Source organism: Sarcophilus harrisii, chromosome 1 (assembly GCF_902635505.1).
Source record: "Sarcophilus harrisii chromosome 1, mSarHar1.11, whole genome shotgun sequence".
Lineage (NCBI taxonomy): Eukaryota > Metazoa > Chordata > Mammalia > Dasyuromorphia > Dasyuridae > Sarcophilus > Sarcophilus harrisii.
In genome coordinates, this window is record NC_045426.1 from 312714744 (window position 1) to 312742503 (window position 27760).

Sequence of the window (27760 nt, forward strand, 5' to 3'; positions counted from 1 at the left end):
AAGACACTGTATATATGTTATTATTGTGTTTCTAACTTTTCTTGTATTATGATTTTGGGGAATCCACTTATTAAGGAGATAATGAAATTATACTGTTAGAAAATTTAATTTACAATATGTATATAATAAACTTCAATAGAGGCCACTTCATGATGTTAAAACCTGCTTAGTATTTGAGTATATTGGTTCTTTGGAATCATTTGCTTGGCAAGATCATAAACTCTTATCAGTCCTGTAAAAGAACTTATTAAATATTGTTCAATTCCAAAACAATGAATTAGTTTAATAAGAAAATGGGATCCAAACACCCCTTGCCAAAGGAAGAGGGAAGACTTATAAGTTTGTTTACAGTGTAGAAATGATTTGATGGTCAATAACTTTAATAATCTAGTCTTTGACAAACCCAAAGACTGGGCCCAGTTTTTGGGATAAGAACTCACTGTTTGACAAAAATCATTGGGAAAATTGGAAATTAGTATGGCAGAAATAGGCATTGACCCACATTTAACACCGTACCATATAAGGTCAAAATGGGTTCATGACCTAGGCATAAAGAATGAGATTATAAATAAATTAGAAGAACATAGGATAGTTTACCTCTCAGACCTGTGGAAGAGGAAGAAATTTATGACCAAAGAAGAACTAGAGATCATTATTGATCACAAAATAAAAAAATTTTGATTATATCAAATTGAAAAGTTTTTGTACAAACAAAACTACTGTAGACAAGATTAGAAGGGAAGCAATAAACTGGGAAAACATTTTTTCCAGTCAAAGGTTCTAATAAAGGCCTCATTTCCAAAATATATAGAAAACTGACTCTAATTTATAAGAAATCAAGCCATTCTCTAATTGATAAATGGTCAAAGGACATGAACAGACAATTCTCAAATGAAGAAATTGAAACTATTTCTAGCCATATGAAAAGATGCTCCAAGTCATTATTAATCAGAGAAATGCAAATTAAGATAACTCTGAGGTACCACTACACACCTGTTAGGTTGGCTAGAATGAATAATGCGCAATGTTGGAGGGGATGTGGGAAAACTGGGACACTGATGATACATTGTTGGTGGAATTGTGTCTACATCTAGCCATTCTGGAGAGCAATTTGGAACTATGCTCAAAAAGCTATCAAACTGTGCATACTCTTTGATCCAGCAGGGTTACTACTGGGATTATATCCCAAAGAGATCTTAAAGATCTTAAAGAAAGAATGTGCAAGAATGTTTGTGGCAGCCCTCTTTGTAGTGGCCAGAAACTGGAAATTGAGTGGATGCCCATCAATTGGAGAATGGCTAAATAAACTGTGGTATATGAATATTATGGAATATTATTGTTCTGTAAGAAATGACCAGCAGGAGGATTTCAGAAAGCCTTGGAGAGACTTACATGAACTGAATCTTAGTGAAATGAGCAGGACCAGAAGATCATTATATACTTCAACAACAATACTATATGATGATCAATTCTGATGGATGTGGCCCTCTTCAGCAATGAGATGAACCAAATCAGTTCCAATAGAGCAGGAATGAATTGAACCAGCTACACCCAGCGAAAGAATGCTGGGAGATGACTATAAACCACTACATAGAATTCTCAATCCCTCTATTTTTGTCCACCTGCATTTTTGATTTCCTTCACAGGATAACTACACTATTTCAGAGTCCGATTCTTTTTGTACAGCAAAATAACTGGACATGTATACATATATTGTATTTAACTTATACTTTAAACATATTTAACATGTATTGGTCTACCTGACATCTCGGGGAGAGGGTGGGAAGGAGGGGAAAAGTTGGAACAAAAGGTTTTGCAATTGTCAATGCTGAAAAATTACACAAGCATATATCTTGTAAATAAAAAGCTATAATTAAAAAAAAAAAAAAAGAGATTCCATGCAAGGAGTTGTCTACACTGATGGAAAAAACCATTACATTAAATCAATGTTGTAAGACATACATATATACAGAACATTCATATACACACTCCTAGCATATAAACATGTAATTTATATATCATGTACAATAAATACCTATGTATATAGAGCAAAAATAAATAAACTCAAGTCTTTCTGACTCTTTAAAAAAAGAAATGATTTAATGATTTATGATCATAGTATATACTAAAGTTACATCTTGGGCCAACTTAAACTCAATAGATTACAAAATTAATACTTTATTTTTGCCTTCAGGGGTTAATATACAACACCTGAAGAGATTGATATCTGTTACTCTGGAGATTTATGTCAAAAATACGGATTTTTTTTCATATATTCTCTATATAGAATTCCAGAATATAATTATTTTCTTGATTTTTAATTACTGATTTTTACACCATGATGAATTTTAATTCAAAAAGAAAAACAAGAAAAAGAAAAGAATGCTGAGTAATTTTATTTTGCAAGATCTGGTAACTGTGTTTTATTGCTAACTGTTATTGAAACAACATGAGAGAAATAATAACTATATCTAGCTCTAAACTGTGATTAGTGAAACTTGATATTTGAGATAAAAATCTCTTGGTATTATAATATTTGATAATATCTGAGTTTTAAATTTGGGTATAAATGTGTGCATGATTATTAAGTCAGTAATCCACCATGTGAGAGTAATATTATGAGCTAATCAAAAGAGAATGTGATCTGAGATCACAGGTGGATATCTGTCCCTGGTAAAAGTTGGGGCGATGGCTTTTGGCATGGCCAGAGTTAGGATCCTCTTGACTCCATTTGTTTCCCCATTGTACTAATTTTTTTTTTGGAACAGGAATGTGAGTAATGTAAAACTTTGCTGAATAATTGGCATTCCAGATAATAACTACAACCTTACCTGAAATGAAACAGAACAAATGACATTTTATGTTGAGTCATTCTGTGTTCAGAAGCTTAGGCTTGGAGGACTAGTCTTTTTTTTTTGGGGGGGGGGGGTTTATTTACAAGATATATGCATGGGTAATTTTTCAGCATTGACAATTGCAAATCCTTTTGTTCCAATTTTTCCCTCCTTCCCCCAGATGGCAGGTTGACCAATATATGTTAAATGTTAAATATGTTAAGTATAAGTTAAATACAATATATGTATACATGTCCAAGCAGTTATTTTGCTGTATAAAAAGAATCAGACTTTGAAATAGTGTACAATTAGCCTGTGAAGGAAATCAAAAATGCAGGTGGACAAAAATAGAGGGATTGGGAATTCTATGTAGTGGTTCATAGTCATCTCCCAGAGTTCTTTCGATGAATGTAGCTGGTTCTGTTCATTATTAATCTATTAGAACTGATTTGGTTCATCTCATTGTTGAAGATGGCCATGTCCATCAGAATTGATCATCATATACTATTGTTGTTGGAAGTATATAATGATCTCCTGGTCCTGCTCATTTCACTCAGCATCAGTCCATGTAACTCCTCCAGGCCTTTCTGAAATCATCCTGCTGGTCATTTCTTACAGAACAATAATATTCCACAATATTCATATACCACAATTTACCCAACCATTCTCCAATTGATGGGCATCCATTCAGTTTCCAGTTTCTGGCCACTACAAAGAGGGCTGCCACAAACATTCTTGCACATGTGGGTCTCTTTCCCTTCTTTATGATCTCTTTGGGATATAAGCCCAATAGTATCATTGCTGGGTCAAAGGGTATGCACAGTTTGATAGCTTTTTGAGCATAGTGAGGACTAGTCTTAATGCAGTTATAACCATGTCACTCCTTTTCATAGAACATTTTTGTGTTCAAAGCAGGTGAATTGCAGAATTTTTGTTGTTCCAATACTAAATCTATTAATTAAAAGATTAATGCCAAAACATTTCTGAGTTACAATAACAGTATATAAATATAAAAGATATTACCAATCTCAGTCTGAATTAGGCAATTTCATATCCTAAGCAACTAATAAGTAAATGAATTCTTGGGTTTGCCACACCTTTGCTAGTAGTTATGATATGAAGATTCTCTTAGAAATTAGACAAAAGTTTGCAGACAAAGATGTAATATAAAAGTTTTCAAGTTAAACGGGGTACTAAATTTTGAAAAAGGAACAGGAACAGTTTTCTCTAAGAACTAGAATATATAAATGTATATAATTGGTTTATAAGTGTTTCAAATTTGGAGCTTCTTGAGCAAGACTTGGTGCTTTAGAAATACCAATTTAGTAAATATGTGAAGAACTCAGTGATGGAAGAGACAAAATTCTGAAAGATTATAAAGCTATTGTAATAGTTCTGTTGAAAGATTTAGAGGACCTATTCTACTTATATAAGGAGAGAAAACAAGGAAGGTGAAGGGTCTTGTAGAGAAAATCAACAAGATTTGGTACCTGATTGGAAATAAAGTCATCTGGGTGACCAGAAAAATGGTGGTATTCTCAACAAAAATGGGATTTTCCTCTTTACTTCAAAGCAACTTCTACCTCTGGTTCCTATTTCTACACCCTGGGTCAAACATAACAAGTATGACACTTGTTCCATGTGACAACCTTCAAATATTTGAAAAATCCGATTATAAACATTTATTAAGCACCTACTATGTATCCGGCAGTATGCTAGATGTTGGAATTGCAAAGAAAGGCAAAAAACAAGGACTCAGATTAATGGGAAGACAAAAATGCAAACAACTATGCACAAACAATCTATATACAGGATAAGTTTTAAATAGTCAAGAAAGGGAAGGCACTAGAATAAAGGGATTTGGGAAAACCTTCTTGCAGAAGGTAGTAGTTTTAGCTGGGACTTGAAGAAAGCTGGGAAAGCAAGAAATGAAGATGAACAAAGAGAAGTCCATGCATGGAGGAAATCTAATGAATATGAGAGTCAGGATTTGGAATCTTATTCCAGGAACAATAAGGAAGCCAGTGTCAGTAGATCAAATTGTGTGAAGAACTATACAGCTAGAAAGGTAGGAAAGGAAAGGAAAGGACTTTGAATGCCAAAGAGAGGATTTTATATTTGGTCCTAGAGGTGATAGCTGATGGGTATAATGTAGTGAGGAGAGACTTGGCAGAACATGGCTACTGCAATAGTCCAGGTGTGAGACAGTAGGGTCCTGAACCAAGTGGTAGCAGTATCAAAGGAGAGGAGATATACGCTGGAATCTTTACAAACTGTTAAGTCATTAGAGTTGATAGAGACAATAATTATCTAATTTAGTATGGTTCAATATGATTGATTTGATCTTACAAGGAGATGTTATGGGCCAGAACTTGAAACAAGGTACTAAGTACTGTTGGAATCCTAGTGTCAACTCAACTTGAAACAAGGTGAAAACTCAAGGGAGATGTCAGAATCCTAGTGTTAACTCAATGGACTAGATACAATGCTTATTGGTTCACACCTTAGAGTGAATCCTTACAAGGTGATAAGTTGCTAATACTGATAGACAATAATGCTTGTGTTCACACCTTTAGAGAGCTCTTATAAGCAAGAAGTATTTAAGTACTCATTGGAGTTCACACATTTGGGAGATTTCAAGGTTTAGTATGAGATATCTGAATTCACACCTCCCTTGAAGCTCTTAGGGCTAGAGAGCACAGCTGGGAGATATCCCACAATCCCACTCTCAGAGAAGCAGCATAAATAGAGCTTCAGTGAGCCACTGGAGAGTTTTATCCAAGTGTCTATAGATGAGACAAATTGTTCAAATTCACAGGCCATGGCAATGGTGGAATCAGAATTAATATTTATGTATGTGATGTTCAAGACTGGAATGTTACATTCTTAGTCGTAAACAAGAGAAACAAACTTTCAAGTAGAAACTCATCCTTCAGCATTGAACTTACTTATAATAGAAGATTATTTCATTATTACCCTAAAGACACAATGATCTTGTATCATACCATCCCCCAAACACCCAGGAACTATAGCAACATAAAAATGCAAAGATGAGTAAAAACAAAAATACACATACAGATCAAATACAGGGCAATCTTAGGGCCTACATACAAAGGCAGAACTAGTACTCTTGTTTCTTTGAGAATTAGTATTTGGGTTTCAATAAGAATTGGAGACCACATTTTTTCCCAGAATACTCACGTAGCCTGCAGATGGGACAATTATTTGCTTGATAGCGTAGAGTATCAGCACATGAGTTACAAAGGCAAAGGTGTCGGCAGGGAAGGATCAGGGTGTCTCGCAGATCAGATAGACACACAACACATTCGTTGCTATTATCGCTGTTCTCATCATCAGAGGGCTGTAACAACAAATAATTTCCAAATTAGCTTTTTATAAGATTCTAGGGAAAATAGGAGGCAGCAGATGAATACAATGCAACAAGGAGAAAAAAACCATAGAGAAGGCAGATTCTTTCCAGCCAGAGCAAGATCTTCTGATCTGCAGTTTTGGGGCTAGACAACAAACTAAGCTTCAGTCTTATTTACTTTGTGCAAGACAAATTTTGAATCATTCAAGCCTGACCAAAAGTTTGAAGTTAGGTATTAAAAAAAATTTTTTTTATTTGTTTGTTTTTGTTTTTGTTGATAAGGCAAGTGGGGTTTACTAGCTTTTTTTTTACACAGCTAGTAAATATTAAGGGTCTGTGGTCACATTTGGACTCATGACCTCTTGACTTCAGGGCTGGTGCTCTATCTACTATGCCATCTAGCTGCGTTTAAAATTTGAAATATAATTTACCTGTTCTCTCTTAGCTAAAACCAATTTTCAGATTTAAATTTTCTTTGCTGAAGTGGCAAAATCAAACTACTAAATGAATCATTAACCCATGCAAACCATCAATCCTGGGAACCAACATGGAAACCCTGCTCTTGCCATTCTATCAAATGTTCTTTACTCAAGCAAGGGGGAACATCCTTGGTAGGATCTAAGCACGAGAAGCATTGAACCCTGGCCAGGACAAAGTGACCTGCTGAGCAGGTACATTCAGGAGTATTTAAAAAAAAACTTCTGCCATCCTGACACTCTCTATCTTTCTGAGGAGAGGGGAAAGTAGGGGTTGTGAGAGGAAACAGACAAAGCAAATCCTCATACAATGCACAACAATGATCTTTAAGAGAGCCTGCAAAGTGCTTTTAGCTAGTAACTCACTATACAACTGTTTAATATCATGGTGGGCTATGAGACCATTTCATGTGTTATATTACCTTACAATGAAATCCTCTTAGCAATCCTTATACCCCCAAATGGGGTCAAATATAGATCTGTTTTGTACTTAATTCTGTTTTGTGGAAAGACACGTTTTGCAAAGTTCCCACTTACTAAGATACTTTAGAGGAGCTCAAAGTCTTTTACACCTAAGCATATTCCTGAATGGTAGAGACGGCATAAAACTTTCTTATATGATGGGGAAAACTCATTAGGCAGAGGAGAGAAGTAATTTGCTAGATTACTCAACTGTTTGACAGGAAAAGATCTCAGAAACCTTTACTGCTGTATTCCCTATTTCTGTCTCAGGTGGGATAGAAAACAGTAAAAAGGCCTAGAACTAACAGTAGGTACTCAGTCCATACACAAAAGAAATGTCTACTTTCCTTGAGAGGCTAAGGTGGCAAGAGAAAAGTGAGTCTTGGAGTAATTGTGTTATATAGACAGGAGCTATCTGAATCTACTTCCTTCTCCCTCAAAAAAAGTCTCATCACTCAAAACCTAGTTACAAGTAATACTCAATAAACAGTTACTAACTCACAAACCTACCTTGGTTTCCTGGTTGTTTTTGTTCTCAATACCATAGATTTCCTGGAGGAGGTAGCTGACTCGATCCACCTAGAAAAAAAAAAAAATACTTTGTTTCTATACCACTCTGCCTTAACTGAATTATTTTATAGAGGAAAGAGTTATTGTAGAGAGCTTCTCAATACCAATTGGCATTAGATGTTGGTCTAGATAAATAAGCTATGATCCAATTAGTTTCACTCTATTTCACAGGCACAGATGATTTCACAGACTAAACTAGGCATCTCAGGAACAAATTATTGTTGCTCATAAGAGGAACCAAATGTGACAGTGCAAATGCAAATTCATCCCAATTTCTATAAATAACCTAAAATTTTTTTTGTGTGGTCTCTAATGATAGTCTCTAAAATTTTCAAATATTGCCTTAAGATAAATATCTCTGGCTCATTAGGCACCAGAATATTTTCTCTTATTAGTAGGACATATACCTAGTTAGGAGTTTTTTTTATTCTTGGCTTGGGCTTTTCAAGAGATACAGATGAAATGTGTTATTTTTTCATCATCTCTTTCTTATGTAATATATAAGATAATATCTTCTTATCTTTTTTGAAGCAATTTCCAGGTTGAAGACCACAAAACTAAATACTATTTAAAGTCATCTTCAAAGGATAAAAGATTAAAGAATTTGAAAAAAGTTTTCAGAAGAATTACAAACTATTAAGAACCATAAGAAAGAATGATTCCAATCACTATTAGTAAGAGAAATGCAAAACAAAGCAACTCTGAGGTTTCACCTCAAACCTAGCAAATTGGCAAACATGACAAGATATGGGAATAGTTAATATTGGCAGAATTGTGGAAAGACAGGCACACTAATATACTTGATTTGTAAAATGTATCAGTCATTTCAGAAAGCAATATGGAATTATGTTAAGTGATAAAAATGGCATAGCCTTTGACCTAGAGTTCTTACTATTAAGCATATATGACAAGAGGAAGGTCAAAGATAGAAAGAAAGGTCCAACATACATCAAAATATCTATAACACTTTCTATAGTACTTAAAAACAGAGCAGATGCTCATTAATTGGAATGTCTAAATAAATGGTTCTACAGAATGTAAAGGAACAAAGACTATAAGAAGATGTCTGAAAGCCCATTGATATGGGATTTTCCTTCTTGGTGTATATGAATATCCTGCCCTAAGTGAGGGGCAGGGCAGAATTGTCAAGATATAGTTTCTGTTCTTAACCCCTTTGGAGATTCTTGAATGGGGAATCTCTCTTCAGACTCTCCAAGAGACTTCTTTGAGCATCGAATTAGCTTCTAGGTTCAGGAGAGAAGATGAAAGAGATTAACCCCATTTTAGGTTGCTGAAGGAAAATCTTGGAAAGATATGAGAGGATTACTCCATAATCTAAAATATCCTTCTCTGGACACCATTCATTCCCTCATTTCCAAGAAACTGATTGAAACATAGTAAACAAACAAACAAAAAAAGAAACATAGTAAACAATTTTATGAAAATTTTCTTCACTTACATTAATGAATTTAGCTGATGTTATTAGCTTTGATGAACTGCTGTTCCTATTTTATTATTTTTAATTTTTTTATTTTATGTTTATTTATATTATTATAATTTTTAATATATATTTGATTTATACTTTTCACAATAACCATTTTCAAAGATTGTGAAATTTGAGACTAAATTTCTATATTTCCATGCTTCCCTACAGAAATTTTTCTGATTTACACTTGCAACTTTGCTGAATTGCCCTGTCAGATCCCAATTTAAAATATTAAAGATCCATTGGTACTTCAGTTTTTGTTTTTGTTTTTCTCTTTCTATGTCCTCCAGAATTTCTGGAATTCTCTATCTCAGTGCCTTTGACAAAGCCTTTGTTGCCTGAGCATTGTGGGTATGTATCTTTGATACCTAGCCTCCACCTTGTTTTTTTTTTTTTTACCAAAATAATATTTTCTCAGTGCTATTCTGAAGATGAAGTGTCAATGGAAAACTGGACTCCTACAAATAGCCAGGTACCAAATGCAAGAAAGTCAACCATTAAATATCTAAAAAATGGAAGTATTGGAAACACATTTTTTATAATTTGCTTTAAAAAAGATAAGTGTATTGAGAAGCAGTGTGGTCTATTATAACACTGGGGCCTTAAGTCAGGAACTCTTGGGTTCCAGTCCTATGTTTCATTTTGGCCGTGATTCATCCCAGGCAACTATTTGAGACTAAAATTTATAGTGTCACTGATATCCATTAGTAGAGGCAGTTTCCTTATTAAAAGTTGCCTTTAGCAGTAAAATCACAGTTCTTGCTCCTTTCCACAAATAATTTTTTTTAAAGAAATACATTTAAAAAATACATTTTATAGATGTACTTTGTTTTACATCATAATGACTTCCTAAAACATTTTCATCCATATAGAAAAGAAAAAGAGTTATGCAAAAACATTCAACACAGTGACTGTATCTGACAACATTCTGCTCTAGGAGTACCCTTCTCTGTAAAAAAAGAAACAGATTAGTTTCATTAAATTCAGACTTGGGATTATTTTTAGTAATTTTTTTTCATTTATATTGCTACAGTCATAGTTGTTCTGGTTCTGTTTATTTTGCTCTAATTTTGTTAAGATCACTTTCTGATGGCATCTACATTTGTGGATATTGAAATATGTCAATCAAAGGTGGCTCACCTTAAACACACTCTTCCCTAGGTCCTAAAACTGACTATTAACTGAAAGAGCTTGTTTTATGATTGTCCTCCTGACATAAGGTAGTCCCTTCTGATTCAAGATAGGGGAACCTGCCAGAGGTCTGATAAAACACAGCTTCAGGCTTCAAATGACACAGCCAGTTCCATAAGAACTGTTGACTTCAGTAAAGACAACTGTCTAATTTCCTCTGGAAAAGGCTGGGTTTGGTCCATTTGGTTGGGATTGTGCAACCTACTTCTTCCACACTTTCATCTTTTCTATTCTCAATTGCAACATGTCTGTGGTAAACGATATCACAATATCTGTGATTTGTAGTTTCAGCATTTGTAATCCTCTATAATAGGGATAATAACAGAAGAGGAACTTGTATCCTCCATCTCCTTTTATGAATATTTAAGGTAAACTCATTCTAGAAATTTAAGCAAAAAAAGATATTATGTTCTAAGAACTTCAGTAATAAAATTATATTTTCTTTAACCAAATACATTTAAAATTTTTTAAATTTAAAAAAAAGATAACACACTTACAATCTGCTTCTGTTTTAAAGGTTTCACAGAGAAGCTGCCATCAACGTGCTGTAGAGGAGAAAAGATCTGTAAATGGAAAGACTAATATACTGTAGGTCAACTATCGTCATTTTTTAATAATGGTTTTCTGGGAGAATTTTTAGAAAAGGAACCGAATCTCTTTTTCCTTTTCCCCTATAATGATTAAGAATGTTCGTTGGCCTTTTCTCTGGTTTACCAAGAATGATCCCCGAGTCAAGAACATTGAGTGACTACTATGTAAATGGGCACTGTGTTCAGTTCTGTGGAAGACAAAATGTGAAGGTCTAGTTGCTGCTCTTAAGAAACATAATATAGTTAGGGATAGAACTAAAAGACACTTAAAAACACAAGGAAATTTCTGAGTGAAGAAAGAGTTTAAGCTGTTCAGAAGAACCAAAGATAAAGCAAAGGATTTTTTTTGGCTAAAGACAAGGCAAGGTATTAGCTCTATGAAATCTCCACTTATTTTTTTCAGAATTAATTTAGAACCTGCACTTAAGAATTTAGTAAAGGCTACTGGATTCTAGATAGTAGATTATGTAATTAAAGTCATGTTGTGTTTTAAAATAATGCAGAAGTCTTGAGAAAGTCAGAGATTATAATCTACTCTGATAAGTGAATATCGAAGTATAATTATTTAACATTTCCACCAACTTTGTTGGTGAGCCTAGTCAATAACTGTCATGTAAAGGTCAGGAATTTGCTTTACCAAAGACTAAATCTCTTCAGGCAGCTAGATGGCTCAGTCGACAAAGTGCTGGGCCTGAAGTCAGGATGATCTCAGTTTAGTTCCAACCTCAGACACTTACTAGCTCTGACAAGTCACTTAATCTCTGATTGCCTTAATCTACTGGAGAAGGAAATGGTAAACTATTCCTGTATCTTAGTCAAGTAAACCCCATGGAGAGTAAGTATGGTCCATGGCAAAGAGTTGGACACAACTGAATAATAACAAAAATCTCTCAATCCCAGCCAGATGTCTTGTAAAGCCTTCATTCTCCTTTCACAGACAGAAGAAGCATTAAGGCATGACACAAAAAAATAAATCTATCCCCACTACAGTACTGGAAAAAACAAATGCAATTTGCTACAAAGGAGAACACATTGGCTTAGGTTCAGAAGACTTGAGTTCTAGTCATAGTTTTGCCCAAGTTGTGACCATGGACAAAACACTTAACATCTTTAATTCTCTGTTTCTTCATCTATAACATGGAGATAATATTGAGAATGATTAAGTAAACCATTTTCAAACACACAGGAAGCCCATTATAGAGTTCCTAGAAGGGGCAGAGTAAAGAGAGGTACCCATTATAGGTTTTATGTTTGTTTAATAAGTGGATGGGAAATAATGATTAGAAAATGAACTACAATGTCCAGCAAATGAGTCTCGGTTACTAAGCAACTACAACTTTCTCTTAAAAGTCCCTGGGTTGCATAATGGGGGCATTTACCATTAGCAAAACCAAACTATAAAATGAATTCCTACTGATATAACAAACACAATTTAGAAAGGGACTGACATATTTTAGGAACATGGTGATTACAAAGTTAAAGTAAAAATAATATGTCTTTGCAAATACTTACGCATTCATAGCACTTTAAAATAGCAAAATTATCTCTCTCTAAAAAGAGATGCTGTATCCCAAAAAAAATCATAAAAGAAGAAAAAGTACCTACATGTGCAAAAATGTTTGTAGTAGCTCTTTTTGTGGGGGCAAAGAATTGGAAATTGAGTGGATACTCATCAATTGGGGGAATAGCTGAATAAGTAATGGTATATGAAAGTAATGGAAAATTATTATTCTATAAAAAAATGATGAACAAGCTGATTTTAGAAAGGCTTGTAAAGATTTACATGAATTGATGCTGAGTGAAATAAGCAGAATTAGGAAAACATTGTACACAGCAATAGCAACATTGTGCAGTAGTCAACTATGATAGACATGAATCTTCTCGGTGGTTCACTGATCCAAGGCAATCTCAATAAACTTTGGATGGAAAACACTATCCACATCCAGAGAGAAAACTGAATGTAAATCAATATATGCTATGTTCACTTTTTTTTTCTTGTTTTTTTTCCTTGTAGTTATTCCCTTTTGTTTTGATTTTTCTCTCCCAACCTGATTCATATGGAAATATGTAAAAATAAAATAAAAATAAAACCAAAAAGATTTCTTAAAAAATTTTTTTTCAGAAAATTAGAAAACTTTGAAATAAACAAATAAAAAAAGATACTCTACAAACAGGCTTTTTACCAATTCAGAATGACTTATTCTCTCTCCAATAAGAATAATGCCTTTGAATCTTTTCCAAAGCAGGACCATATACCATTCCTACCTGCAGCCTAAGTAGTATCTTTTTTTTTTCTTTTCAATCAAACAGCTTCTGAAAATCTACCTATTCTGCAAACTCTTTTTTAGATAGATGATATAAGAGCTGACTATAATCCCTTTCCTTTGCTCAGTTCACTCATGAAACTCAGAAAATAAACTCCATGAATTTCTCTTCTAATTATGTGTTTAGTTAACTAAACTTTCTTACTCTGTCTGGCTTCCCACATATAAAATATACAAAATGCAATTATTTTCTGGCCTATTATCATGTCTTCATTTGACTCTGTGAACTCATACACATGCCCTTAAATTTTAAATTCCTAAAGGATCGTCTACATAAGTATTCCATATACATATCCAAAACAGAATTTGTTCTATTTTTGCCCAAACCCAGTCCTTTTGAATCCCCCCATTTGGTGTACCACTGTTCTTTGCAACCGAGGACTCATCCTTGACTTTCTCTTCTTTGCTCCACATATCTAATCAGCTGCTAGATCCTGATAATTTTATTTCTGAAATATCCCTCATAAACATCCCCTTCTATCCATCTCATGGTTAGTACGCTAGTTTAGGCCCTCATCGGCTCTTGCTTTGACCACCACATTAGCCACCAAACTGGCCTCCATACTTTAGATCTCTTCCTTCACCAATCCATCCTCCATAGAACAGCCAAAGTTATTTTTCTTATTTCCACATCATTCTCTACTCAATAAACTCCAATGGCTCTCTATTATCTTTAACATAAAATGTAAACTCTTTTATTTAGTTTTTACACAACCAGGCCCCAACCTACCTTTCAAACTTTTTTCAAGCTCATTACCCTTCACACATTATCCAGGCCAGCTAAATTTATCTTTTTTTATTGTTCTTAACCCATAATGTTCCATCACACTTGTATAGCCTCTCCTCACCTCCACCTTTTTAGAATTCTGTTTCTTTCAAGGGTTAGTCCAAATACCCCCTTCTACCACATGAAGCCTTTTCCAATATCATTACCCTCTAGAGACTCTCCTTTCCTCACTCCTCCAAACTATCTGTAGACATGCTGTCTTCTCCTATATAAGCTCCTTGAAGGCAGAAACTATCTTACTTTTGTCTGTGCTTCTCCAGTGTATAAGCTCAGTACCTAGCACATGATGGGAGCTTAGTAAATGCTTATTGACTGACTGACAGTTGCCTATCCTAAACCCCTGATCTTCTCACCTCCACCCCACCCCACCCCATTCCAGACTTGAACCTAAATTTAATCAAAGACTACTCTTTAAGTTCTACCAAATTTATTAAATGCTTACTATATACATATACTGATAGCCCCAGGGAAATGGAAATAACACTTACCTTCTCAAAAGCAGCTAATAATACATGGGCATGACCAGTCACTTCCACAACTACCAGGAGGAAAAAGAGAGAAGTCACAGTTGGCATCAGTCCAACTCTCCTATCCAAGAATATGACAAGCACCAGGTTAGTTTCCTATTGCAGAAGAGGTTGTTCTTCCATCTTTGGCTCTTTCCACACTCATTTTTAAAGTTCATTCCTTTCCAGATTCTCAGATCAGAAGCGGAATTTGTTGTGGGTCTGGCATGATTTGGGACCCCTTCAACCAGAGTGTTCTACTGGTCCTTCTCCAATGACCAAACTTCACCTGTCCTAAAAGGTTGCTTATACATAATTGCCTATGGTTGACATCATATCTGTTTCCTCACTTTGCTCATGAAAAGTCTTTATGATACAAATTCATGGGAGCCAGGGAATATGGGATCCTGGAATTCAGCCCAGATGTAGTTTACCAAATATCATAGACAAGAACTTACAACCATACTATCTTGGGCTATTAAGCTGGATTCAAGATTCTCCCCCTAAGGTCTGGGGGAATTGCTGCTGTCCCCATTTAAGATTCCCAATCACAAAAAAAGTAATATACTCAAAAATATTGGTCAGATAATTGGATATGAATTGATGTCCAAAGGGAATAATGTTGTCTAAGTAATTTTGGGGGGGAAAGATTCTAAATATGTGATTTCATCAGCATAAGAAACTTTTAGTATAGTAATTCCTTCTATTAATGCAGACCAGTACTGGCTCTGTATTTGAACCTTACATAATTATCTAGGACACTGGTAAAATGTACAATCACAGGGGAGCAGACTTAGTACAGTCTTTCTACCTCTATGTTCAGCAAATTTCTTAGCCATATTGCCCTTCTTTCTTTCTGATGGCCTGGCTAATGTAGTTCAAAACTTCAAACTGCAAATTGGTTCATCTCAACTTGTTTCCTGTATCAATTAAGTTATCCATGAAAAAGAAAAATATATAATTCTAGTGCAAAAAAATAACAAAAAGAGGCTTATAAAACTTACTTTGATTATTTGGGGGGAAAAAACTATCACTGTTAGGGGAAACTTGAAACAGAAAATCTTTCCTGAAGAGCCTCTTAGGAAGAGAATTATTTAAGGGAGAAGTGAATTTAAAAATATTTCTTACCATCTCCTTCATCTACAACAGCTTGGATCACTACTGGGAATACACCCCGGTCCAGATCAAAGTTCAACTAGAGGTGTAAAGAAAAAGAAATATGTCAAGCTTCAATTCAATCAGTAGGAAGATTAGCCCAATTAAATGAAAATTTGGCATTAATTTAAAAGCAGAAAGCAAAACAAAAAGGAGAATGTAGTATGATTGCTCAAGAGACAAATGAGTAAAAGAAATGGATTAACTGAGCTGCTATCAGTCTTCTTTCTTGCAATGAAAGCTCAGGACGGCAATAGGACAGTTTAACATACATTTTTATTTTTATTTTATTTCTTATCACATTCTCTGAAGCACAAATCAAATCAGGTCTCTGGTCTCCATTGCTACAATAAAACAAAAACCTAGATAATATCCTAAGGAGTTATCATCATGAAAAAATGACCATTTGGGCAAAATTACATGGATTCATGAGAAGATAAACAGATCCTCAGATATTATTTGTGATTATAGGAAAGAGAGTTGGCTTTAAAACTAGATTTCCAGTTTACTATCTGACATTTTTTAAGGCTGGCTATCTATCAGATCATCCTCTCTTTTTAAGCACTGAAAAACATTTCAGTAAAAAAAAAAAACTGGCAAAAAGTAATGCATATACTACACTTGCCAAATCCTTGGTGTGTGTGTATGTGTGTGTTGTGATTTGTTACCTTAACTTCATTTACATACCCTTTTCAGAAGTCAAAGGATGACTTTTTTTAATTCTCAAGATTTAGACTTGTTCCTCCTTCAAACTTTGATTGTTACTTTGAAATCTAAATGAAATGTAATCAAGCATTATTTCTTGGAATTAGAGGTTGAGTGTTCGAAATTCTTATTTCTTAGAACCATATGGTAAAAAGAAAACTCCTGGAGGGGTGCATTTTCATCATGCACACAGTGAAATCTTGCAACAGATAATATCAAACTTACCAGTGAGGGAAATGAAATTTGGCACTGTTTTTATCTACATCCCTTCAGAAGTAAAAGGGGACTGTTTTAAGCTGAGCCTTGGACAATCAGTGGGAATTGCTTGCACTATTCTGCAAGAAACCTTGGCCTTGGAGTTTTGTTAATGTTTTATAAATAAAAAATGTGCAGAGGAACAATAAAGAACACTAACTACTATTTAACAATACATAGCTGTGTAACAATAAATAACTTTGTTCTCTTGGAAAAAAAGATAAATGACCATTTTTACTAAGTTCTTACAATAGGCACTGTGGAATGGGAAAGAAGAATAATCTCTATCCTAAAGACATTATCATCTCTAAGAAAAGTCACTGTAAAAATAAAACAAAGTCATGTACAAAAGTACTAGCTAGATAAGGAAGTGATATATTAATAGTTAAACCTTCAAATGATAATATCAATCAACAAGTATTTTATTTAAGTATTTACTATATTCCAGGCATCGTACTAAGTGCTAGGAACACAAAGCCAGAAACAAAACAGACTTTCCCCTAAAGGGGTTTATCTTTTATCAGGGCATCTCTTGCAAAGACACAGAGAAGGAAAATGAAGTGTTGTGTTGAAGGGATATTGAGGAGGTTGGTTCCATTTGAACATCATGAGTGTGAAGAGAAATAATTATGTAATATTGCAGAAAAAGTAAGTTGGGGCTGGGCTGTGAAGAGCTTTAAATGCCAAACAGGAATTTATATTTGATCCTAGAGATGAGCAACCCACAATTACTAAGGCGACTGACATATCAAACTTGTGCTTTAGGAAAATCACTCTGGCAGCTAGATGAAGGTTGGATTAAAGTCATTAGTAACTTGAATCTAGGAAATTGATAAGGAGACTATTTCAAGGCCAGGCAGGAGGACAGAAAGGTAACCTGAACCAATTGGTGAATATAGGTAAAGAAAAGGGGGTGGATGCAAGAGTAATTGTGCAACTGACTTGATATGTGGGGTGAGTTGAGGAGGATACCAACAGTGGTGAACCTGGAAGTATACATGACAGAAATAGGGAAGTTCAGAAGAGAGGTGGGTTTGTAGGGAAAAACAATACATTTTATTTGGGACATACTGAGTTTAAGGTGCCTATGGAACATGCAATATGAAACGCCTAATAAGCAGGCGATAATAATGGACTGAAGCTCAGGAGAGAGATGGAAGTTGAATATACAAACTTGGGAGTTTATAAAGATAAGTTCACTGGAGCTGATAAGCTCACTAGAATATCCCTTGTTACTCTTCAATAATTCTAGAAATGCTAGCTATGACAATAATATGACAAAATTAAAGGTATAAACAATGGAAAAGAAAGGACAAAATTAACCCTCTTTGCAAAGTATTCCAAGGAATCAACAAACTAAATAAGGTAATTAATACCACTAATAAAGTAGAAGGATACAAAAGAACTCTACAGCATTTCCATTAAAAATAAATATAAATTTTGTAAAATATCTGGGAATTAGCTTACTATACTATACTTAGGACTTACAAAAAATACAAGAAAACTTGAGCAAATTGAACAAATCTGAGAATATCAAGACTTAGTGTGCTATTCCTATAAGGAAGAAAGTCATTTTAAGGCAAATAAAAGTAAAAATGTTTTTAAGTAACAGGTAGTCAACAGACAGACCACAGTACCCCAAAATGTTACACAAATTAAGAATCTAAGAACTTGAGACAAAGAATCTAAGGTAGGAGTGGAACTATGAAAAATATCACAATACAAATTTTAAAACACAGCAAGAAACATAAGCATTTCTTAGAATGCATGTATACTAATATGTAGACAAAGAAAAACATATAGGTAAAGCCATACCCTGTAAACTAGTCTGCAAAAACCTGAAGTCAGGCACAATGGAAACAAGATACATTAGGAGATCTCATTCCAAAATTCAAATTATTAGAAACTAGAAATTCAGGCAGTGTAGGCGAGTTCACTAGTTGAACCTTCACTTTCACTTGTCCTGACTCTGGCATTTAAATGCCAAATCTAATATCGCATTAACTTTAGCTTCCTGCACTTAATTATATAGCATGTAAAGGGCATATCTGAGCAATTAACGCATTGAATCAAGCCTTTAGAAGAGCAATAACTTTAGGAAGGTAATTAGTAAGAGCAATCAATATTCATACATTTGGGGGTAGGGAGGGAAGGGAAGAGAATAGTGAAAACAAAAAGTCTCTTGCCCTGATAGCTTTGGATAAAATATAGAGTAGAAAAACTCAGTTCAAAGCTTTTATTACGTTTGGCACAAACATATATGGCAATTTAGTATATGATAAAGAAAGGAGCAACTATTATGGGTCCTCTCTCCCAATCTGTATTCCTAAAATGAATACTAGATCTGGAGTTAAAAAAGCTGGTTCAAGTCTTAGGGTAAAGCCAATCTTTTGAGCAATTTAACTAATTTCTGGGCCTTGGTTTCTGCATCTGTCCAATGAGGGAATTGGACTAGATAATCTCTAAGATTCCTTTTAGCTTTAAATTCCATAATGCTGTCTCCTAAAGTCATTCACTCATGGCTAAGTCAGAAGACTGAGTTCCACCATCAATCTGTGTATTTTCCTATTATAATCACTTAATTTTTCAAAGTCTCAATTTCCTGAGCTCTAAAATGGTGCCAATAATCCCTGCGCTGCCTATATCACAAAGCTATTGTGAAGATCAAACTATATGGTGGCTGAAAAAGTCTTTGATAAACATTAAGTGCTACACAAATGCAACGTATCACCCCTGGAACTCTTTCATCATCTGACAGTTGCCTTTTCTGTGGTCTGGCTTTTCCTAACTCCTATCCTCCCTTAAAAAAAAAAAAAAAGCCTATAGTCTTCTTTCTCCTGTAATAAACTCTCTTCCAATGATTCACTTTTCAGATTCCCTGTTTATATGACCTCTCTTGAGATCTGGAGTACAGAAAATATGAGAGAGCCAGAAGAAATCATGAAAACTAACTAAGGAAACTCTGGGAAGTCTATTCTTATAGTAAGCTTACTCCCCACAAAAGACTGCTCCACACCAAAAACTTTATTTCACCACTAACTTATATAAGATTAGACTTCTCAATGGTCCTGTGAAGAAACCAAATGGAATGAACCAAAGATAGAATATTCATTTGCCATAAGAAATAGCTGATTTTCAGAGTTTTCAGCAATAATGCTCAGATTTTGCTCTAAGGCCTAGTTTCAACACTTCAGTTTTTTAACATGAACTACTGAAAAGCCCAGAGGTATGAAAGAAAGAGGCAAAGACAATTTCAAATTAAATTCCAATATCTCATAGAATGCAAGTGACCCTGAGTTCTTAAAGGCTATGCCAGAAGACCAAGTGCTCTCGAAGATTCTACCACATGGGCAAAATTTTGAATTTGGTTCTGGCATTAACCATAAAGGGATGAATAAGGAATCCCAAAGAATAGAGAAAAATATCATAAAATGTCACATAAACAGACCCCTTCTTCTGGAGCAACACTGTCAAAGTGGCAGAAAACAAGGCAGGAATATACAACAGAACTGGTTTTAGAGCATTTATAAAATTAACTTAACAACTAATGGTCTAAATGTGAGATTCTTGTTCAACAACCAGTGAATCAATATATGCCTGGAGACACTGACCTATATAACTATAGTCACTCTTGTTATAAATAAAACAAGAAGATATAACAAAGATACAGCTAAATGGAAAGATGGCTAACAGGTTCTCCCTTCAAGGGAGATGGAAAAGCTGGTTTTGTTATGTAGCAAAAAATAATAAGAAACATCATTTCATAGGACATTTAGTCATCTTGTAATGCACTTCACATAATAAGCATATGAAAAAAGACTAATGAAAATAATTTCAGTTGATACTTTAGCATCTGTTTTAGAGGATAACAAAGAAGAAATCCTATGAAAAACATGGTTAAGAGTCTCCAAACCAAATCAACACATACTTTCATACATGATGATTTCAATGTTAAATATGGTCCCTGAAGACAATAGAAAAAAAAAAAGTTGGAAAAAATGATTGTAGGCTAAGAAATTAAAAAAGCCAAAGACTTATAGCATATTTAGAAGCCTCTCACCTATATATCAACAACACTGCATAATGGACAGAGTCCTGGACTATGAGTTAGGAAATCATCCTCTGATACTTAATATATGATTTAATATATTTACCCATATGACTACAGGTAAATCACTGAAATTCTGAGTACCCATTTAACCTATATCAAAGTTCTTTGATACTTCGTACATACATTATATCTTGATTACATTTTTATTGGCTGTTCCCTATGCCTAGAATTCTCTCCCTTATCATCTCTGCCTCCTGGCTTCCTTCAAGTCTAAATTAAAATCGCATCTTCTGTAAGAAGTCCTTTCTTATCCTCCTTAATCCTAGTGACTTCCAATTTAATCTTATATCTTATTTGTGCACAGCTGTTTCCATGTTGTCTCCCTTGTTAGACTGTAAGCTTTTTGAGAGCAAAGACTGCCTTTTGTATCTTTTGGTCTCATCCAAAGTACAGAAAGTACAGTGACTGGCACATTGTTGTTGCTATTTTGTCCTTGTTATCAATGTCAGAAAGGCCTTTCCATGATATGCAAATGATATGGATTTAAATGAGGAAAGGCTGAACAAACTCATCTGCCTCACTTTCTCTTCCAGAGCCACCACTGGGTCCAGTGGCCAGCTATAGATCAAGACAACTGGAGATGGCCCTGGATGCAGTGGAACATTGTAAGCACTTAATAAATGGGCACTGACTACCTTAATATGCTTATTTGTTAGAAAGGGTAACTTTTACTTGTGTGTATGTGGGGGGGTATTATGGGAGAACTGTGCAGAAGAATAGGGCAAGGACAGTGATCCAAGAGATGAGAAAAGAAAAAAAAAAGCATCAGTGAGACATAAAAAGACACAAAGGAGTAAAGAGAAAGAAATTCAGAACGGGACAGTCAAATAGAGGTGTGTTTGGTACTATTGTATACTTACAATACAAGTATAACATACTTAACAAACAAGCTGCACATTATAGAAATTCACAGCTTCTTATACAATATTTCTTTTCTCTTCTTTGTGTATGGAACATATCTGTTCATAATAAGGCCATACAGCCCTCTTTGTAGTGGCTAGAAACTGGAAACTGAATGGATGTCCATCAGTTGGAGAATGGATGAATAAATTGTGGTATATGAATATTATGGAATATTATTGTTCTGTAAGAAATGACCAACAGGATGATTTCAGAAAGGCCCTGGAGAGACTTACACGAACTGATGCTGAGTGAAATGAGCAGGACCAGGAGATCATTATATACTTCAACAACAATACTATATGATGACCAGTTCTGATGGACCAGGCCATCCTCAGCAACGAGATCAACCAAATCATTTCCAATGGAGCAGTAATGAACTGAACCAGCTATGCCCAGAAAAAGAACTCTGGGAGATGACTAAAAACCATTACATTGAACTCCCAATCCCTATATTTATGCACACCTGCATTTTTGATTTCCTTCACAAGCTAATTGTACAATATTTCAGAGTCTGATTCTTTTTGTACAGCAAAATAACGTTTTGGTCATGTATACTTATTGTGTATCTAATTTATATTTTAATATATTTAACATCTACTGGTCATCCTGCCATCTAGGGGAGGGGGTGGGGGGTAAGAGGTGAAAAATTGGAACAAGAGGTTTGGCAATTGTTAATGCTGTAAAGTTACCCATGCATATAACCTGTAAATAAAAGGCTATTAAATGAAAGAAAGAAAGAAAGAAAGAAAGAAAGAAAGAAAGAAAGAAAGAAACATAATAAGGCCATAATAAAAAAAGAAATTTAAAAAGGATAATGATTGGATTGAACACAGTCAACCTATAACAAACTGCTTACCATTTCAAGGAAGAGGGGTAAGGGAGGGAGAAAATTTGGAACTCAAAATAAAAAAAATATATATTAAAAATTATCTTTGCATGTAACTGGGGGAAAATTTTTTTAAGATAATGATTACCTTAGAGATTAGGTAATGAAAAATACCTTTTTCTAGGAGAGAAATAGGAGACTAACAGGACAGAGAGTTGTATACTTTATCAGGTGTAGGAGAAAAGGTTTTTACTGCAGAAATGATTGTGATGAATAACAAAATGCACCAATACAACATATTTAAGAAAAGAAAGGGGAAAAAAAGAAAGAAAATTAAGCTAGGCAAATCAAGTTGAGTAGATCAATTAAAAATCTTTGCTGTAGGGGTTAGCTAGATGGCACAGTGAATAGAGCAGTGACCCTGAATTTAGGAGGACTTGAGTTCAGAGTCAGTCTCAGACTTAATACTTCTAACTATGTGACTCTGGGCAAGTCACTTAATCCCAATTGCCTCAAAACAAACAAACAGACAAAAAAATCCATGCTGTATATAAACAATTTTGAAAGTACTGAGAAACGGGCTTTCAAGCTATCTGTAAGAATGATATTTATGTAAGTCCAAAAAATATGGCCAAGGAGGAATCACTAACTAATGACCATATGCTTTTTTAACACATAATTGCTTGAAAGGTGTATTAATTCATCTTACTGCTCTTGTCAATCATAAAAAAAAAATCTTCTTTTGAGTAGAATAATATACAGGGTTCTCCTCCAATGAAATTTCCATTATGTGAATGCTAAAGTTATAAAAAATTCCTCAATAAATGCAATCACTATCTTTTAACAATATCAAATGAATCCCAAAGCAGGATCTTCTCAAAAGCAAGGTAGCAAGAAGGGCATATTTTGGTTTTAAACTCAGTTCTATCCCTGAGACCTGTAAATCCTTTCTAATTTCTTTGCCTGTTTTCTTATCTGCAAAATGGATATGATCATATATCTACTATTAGCCTCACAGGATTATATCAGAATCAAATAAGATAATGTATGCAAAACAATCTAGATTCTGTTTCAGCAGTGTTTCTCCTGAGCTTATATCGCAAAGAGATCAAAAAGAGGAAAAGGGACCCACATGGGCAAAAATGTCTGTGGCAGCCCTTTCTGTGGTGGCAAGAAATTGGAAACTGAGTGGATGCCCATCAGTTTGAAAATGGCTGAATAAGTTAAGGTATATGAATGTTATGGAATATTATTGTTCTGTAAGAAATGACCAACAGGATGATTTCAGAAAGGCCTGGAGAGACTTACATGAACTGATGCTAAGTGAAATGAGCAGAACCAGGAAATCATTGTACATGGCAACAGCAAGATTATACAATGATTAATTCTGATAGAGATGGCTCTTGTCAACAATGAGTGATTCAGACCAGTTCCAATGGTCTTGTGATGATGAAAGTCATCTGCACCCAAAGAGAGGACATTAGGAACTGTATTTTCACTCTTTTTGTTGTTGTTTGATTGCATTTTGTTTTCTTTCTCCTTTTTTTCCCTTTTTGATATGATTTTTCTTGTGCAACATGATATTTGTGGAAATATGTATAGAGGAACTGCATATGTTTAACATTTTGGATCACTTGTTGACTGGGCGGGAGGGGAGAGAAGGGAAGGAAAAAATTAGAAGATAGGGTTTTATAGGAGTGAATGTCAAAAATTATCCACGTATATATTTTGAAAATAAAAAGCTTTAATTTAAAAAAATTTAAAAAACAATCTAAAATGACAAATGGTAAGCAGTTTATTATAGGTTGGACATGTTTAATCCAATTGTTATTCTTTTTAAAATTCTTTTTTTTTTTTATTATGATCATATTGCTACTGGAATAAAAGGCAAACACCCCTTAAAGCTCCTGGGAAATGCAAGTTTAATTTATTATTTCCAGGCTGATTATGGACAGTTCCTTTCATGTACTCTATATTCTAAATTATCCCACCAACTATTCCGTACACAATATCCCATCTCTTGCCTGCATACCTTTGCACAAGCTACCTTCCACAACTGTAATACTCTCTTTTCACCTCTCATAATCCTTAGCTTCTTTCTAGACTCATCTCAAATGTCACTTGTTACCAATAGGCCTTATGACCTATTCTGAATCCCTTAGCACTAGTACTCTCTTATCTACACACCTAAGCATTATGTTTACTCTATATTTTATTTTTATCTATGTACATGTTGATTCCCCAATAGAATGTAAGCTTCTTGAAACAAGGGACTGTTTGATTTTTGCTGTATGTCCAAAGCCTAGAACAGGAACTAGAATATAATAAGGGTTTAATAAATTCTTGTTGAATATATATGGAATAAATTAAATGAATACTATGGAGTTTATCCTTTTTTATCCTATAAAAATAGGAAGCCAATATTTTAAAGCTTTTGAGCAAGGAAATAACATGATAAAAAAAGGTCATTTTGGTTTAAGAAGACTGTTCTGGCAATATTGCACGGAATATAATGAAAGAGATCGGGCCAAGAAGGCAGAGTAGCTGGGAAAGTACAGCCAGGCCCCAAGTCCCTCCCCTCAACTCCTCCACAAAGATCTGAAAAATGAACTCCATTTAGTCCTGACTGTGATAGCCAAGAAGAAATTCACAGTGATTCATTTCCCCAACCCAAGCTGACAGAAAAAGTAGGCAGAGATGCCTGTGGTCATTGGGAACAGGGACTTGTTAGCAACAGACCAACAGATCATTCCAGCACAGGCACTGAAGGAGAATTAAAGTTAAAGTCAAGGGAGCAAGTCCTAGACCCACAGTAAGTAAGCTGCTCACTGGTAGCTCTACTGCTTGTTACCAGTTCTGGGACACATATCCAAAGGAGACTAAGAAGAGGACTTGTTCTAAGGAGTGGTGTTGTATGATGAGCTGTCAAAGATCCCTGGCTAAGCAGTGAGGCAAAAAGCAGGTTCAGAAACAAACATCAGCTATGTGCTCTGACATGAGGGTCTGAGTTCCAATCATCAGCCAATTTGAAATCTTCAGGAGAATAATCAGGACAGGAATCCAGAATAAAGGGAAATTTAAAGTCTTGTTACTCTAAACCAGCAAAAATTTCCAGATGGAGAATAGTAGCTAATCCCCAGGGTTATGGAGACTATTGGTACTCCAATCAGAAACAAGACCATAGGTATACTGCTCAGACCCAAACCAAGGACAGGAATTTACAAAGCTCAGAGTAGGAGGATAATGAGCAGATTTACCCTGAATCAGACCACTTTGAAAGCACTGAAAATTACAGATCAACAGTCTGAGCTGTTCCTGAATCCTGAAATAAGACAAGACTTAATACTCTTAGAAATCAGAAGGACTTGAGTATGCTATGCAAAGGTAAGGAGCATCCAGTTTGGAAATATACAACAATAGACTATTTAGAAGATGAATATTAAGGGAAGGGAAGGATGAATCAACAGTAACCATGGGCTGGACAAACATCTATTAAAAACTAATCAATTATCCTTCTCTCTGACTCCATGCTTACCAAGCAACTTTCTGTTAATTAATTTAATTACTAAATACAATGATCCCAGAAATAGTGTCCCATATAACCAAACATGAGTATTCTGACTTATTCACCAAGTACATCCTTATGTTAAGCAGTTACAAAATGGTTTCCTAATATACAAATCAAACCAATAGATATTTCACTGCATGACTCAGTTTATTCCTAGGGAAACTAACAACAGTTTTTCTATTCAGAAGACTGAATGGTATGACCTGAGCAGAGGTAACCACAGTGAAGTTCAATCTCAACCCACAACATAGCTTTATGCCACAAGGGCACTCACCAAAGAAATCGTTGTTTCCTTCTTCCATGATTCTAGCCAATTCCAGAAACCAGGACCTTTGTACCTCCTGAAACATACTTCTTCCATTTTTCTTTCATTCTCATTTAATTAATCACTTTAAAACCCAACCAATGACTTTCCACAACTCTTCAGCCACCTTTTGTGAATAAAGCATATCAGTTGTCCTAAATGATTTTTTCCAACAACAAGTTATTAAGATGCAGATTAAATAACCTTGGTATTTTATGAACACAAAGGTATTTAAGCAATGTTGTTGGGAAGGAGTAGAAAAAGTGGACAAGAGAATTACCTCATCATCTTTCCATTCTGAGAAATCAATCTTGAAGGAAGGAAGGGAAAATTGCTGGCTCACCCCTCTCTTATAATGGACTGTCTCGGACTGCAAAGAAGGATTCTTTGTGCTGTATCTGAAAAGGCAGTGGAGATGGGAAAGGAAGAAAAGGTGAAATTTTCAGCAACAAATGCCTCTTCTAAATCCAATTTGTAGTATGTCATTGATGATTATTTGCCTTCCAGGAATCACATATGACAGATTAGAAAGCCTGAACTACAGCCATTTTCTTCCAGACACAAATTCATAATCTATCACTGTGAAATTTTATTAAGGTCAGTAGTTTCTAAATTCCTTCTATTGAACTAATATAAGCAAATACTTGGAGCATCATTTCAAAAGACTTTCCCCAAGTTTTTATGATATATTTTAAATTATCATTCACACAAATATGCATAGAGTTTATACTCTTTTTAAACATTCAAATATTAAATAACTGTGCTATTATTTCTTTATTCAGGCTGCTCATTTCTTACCACTAAAAAATAACTTACATTTCTCTTACTTCACATCTCCCTTTCTGGAGCTCAGTGTTCCTAAGAAGTGAACTGGTAATTTTTGAACTAAAGAAATCACTTCCTCTTTCTTATATAAGCTTTTTTTTTTTTTCTTGTTTCATTAATGGCCTGAACTAAGTGGTGTCACCAGGAAGAAAACAAAAAACAAGGTGATATTTGTCAATGATTCAAAGGCAGAATTCACCATTTTGAAATCTGAAATGTTCCCTCTTCTAACCTTTTCCTTCCTGAATACTACTAAGTATCCTGGTAGATGGAATCTAGGCTCAAGGTCTGGATGCACGGAATACAAAAAATATACAATGAGGGACAAGCATTTGCTTCCCTGCAGCCCAACAAGACCTAGTATCAAGTTCTATGCAAAAATAGGAAGCAGGGTCATATCTTAAACAGAATGGAACATCTTATACCTTTATTATTTTTCTTTGTTCTGCCCTCCTTAAGTCAACTTAGTAAATATTCATTAAGTACTTACTACTCAAAGGGTTCTGTGCTAA

At 34.7% G+C, this 27760-nt stretch overlaps 1 protein-coding gene across 5 annotated transcripts in view; it reads right to left on the reverse strand.

Annotated features, from left to right (window-relative positions):
* MGRN1 (mahogunin ring finger 1) overlaps positions 1 to 27760 on the reverse strand; it is a 104163-nt gene that overhangs the window by 27902 nt on the left and 48501 nt on the right. For all 5 annotated transcript variants that reach the window (XM_012542996.3, XM_012542995.3, XM_031945241.1 and 2 more), the window contains exons 5-10: positions 26704 to 26821; positions 15725 to 15791; positions 14579 to 14628; positions 10887 to 10934; positions 7653 to 7721; positions 6036 to 6195 (exon numbers count right to left, since the gene is read on the reverse strand). In XM_012542996.3, coding sequence (XP_012398450.1) covers positions 6036 to 6195; positions 7653 to 7721; positions 10887 to 10934; positions 14579 to 14628; positions 15725 to 15791; positions 26704 to 26821 — 512 coding nt within the window. The remainder of the gene's footprint in view (positions 1 to 6035; positions 6196 to 7652; positions 7722 to 10886; positions 10935 to 14578; positions 14629 to 15724; positions 15792 to 26703; positions 26822 to 27760) is intronic.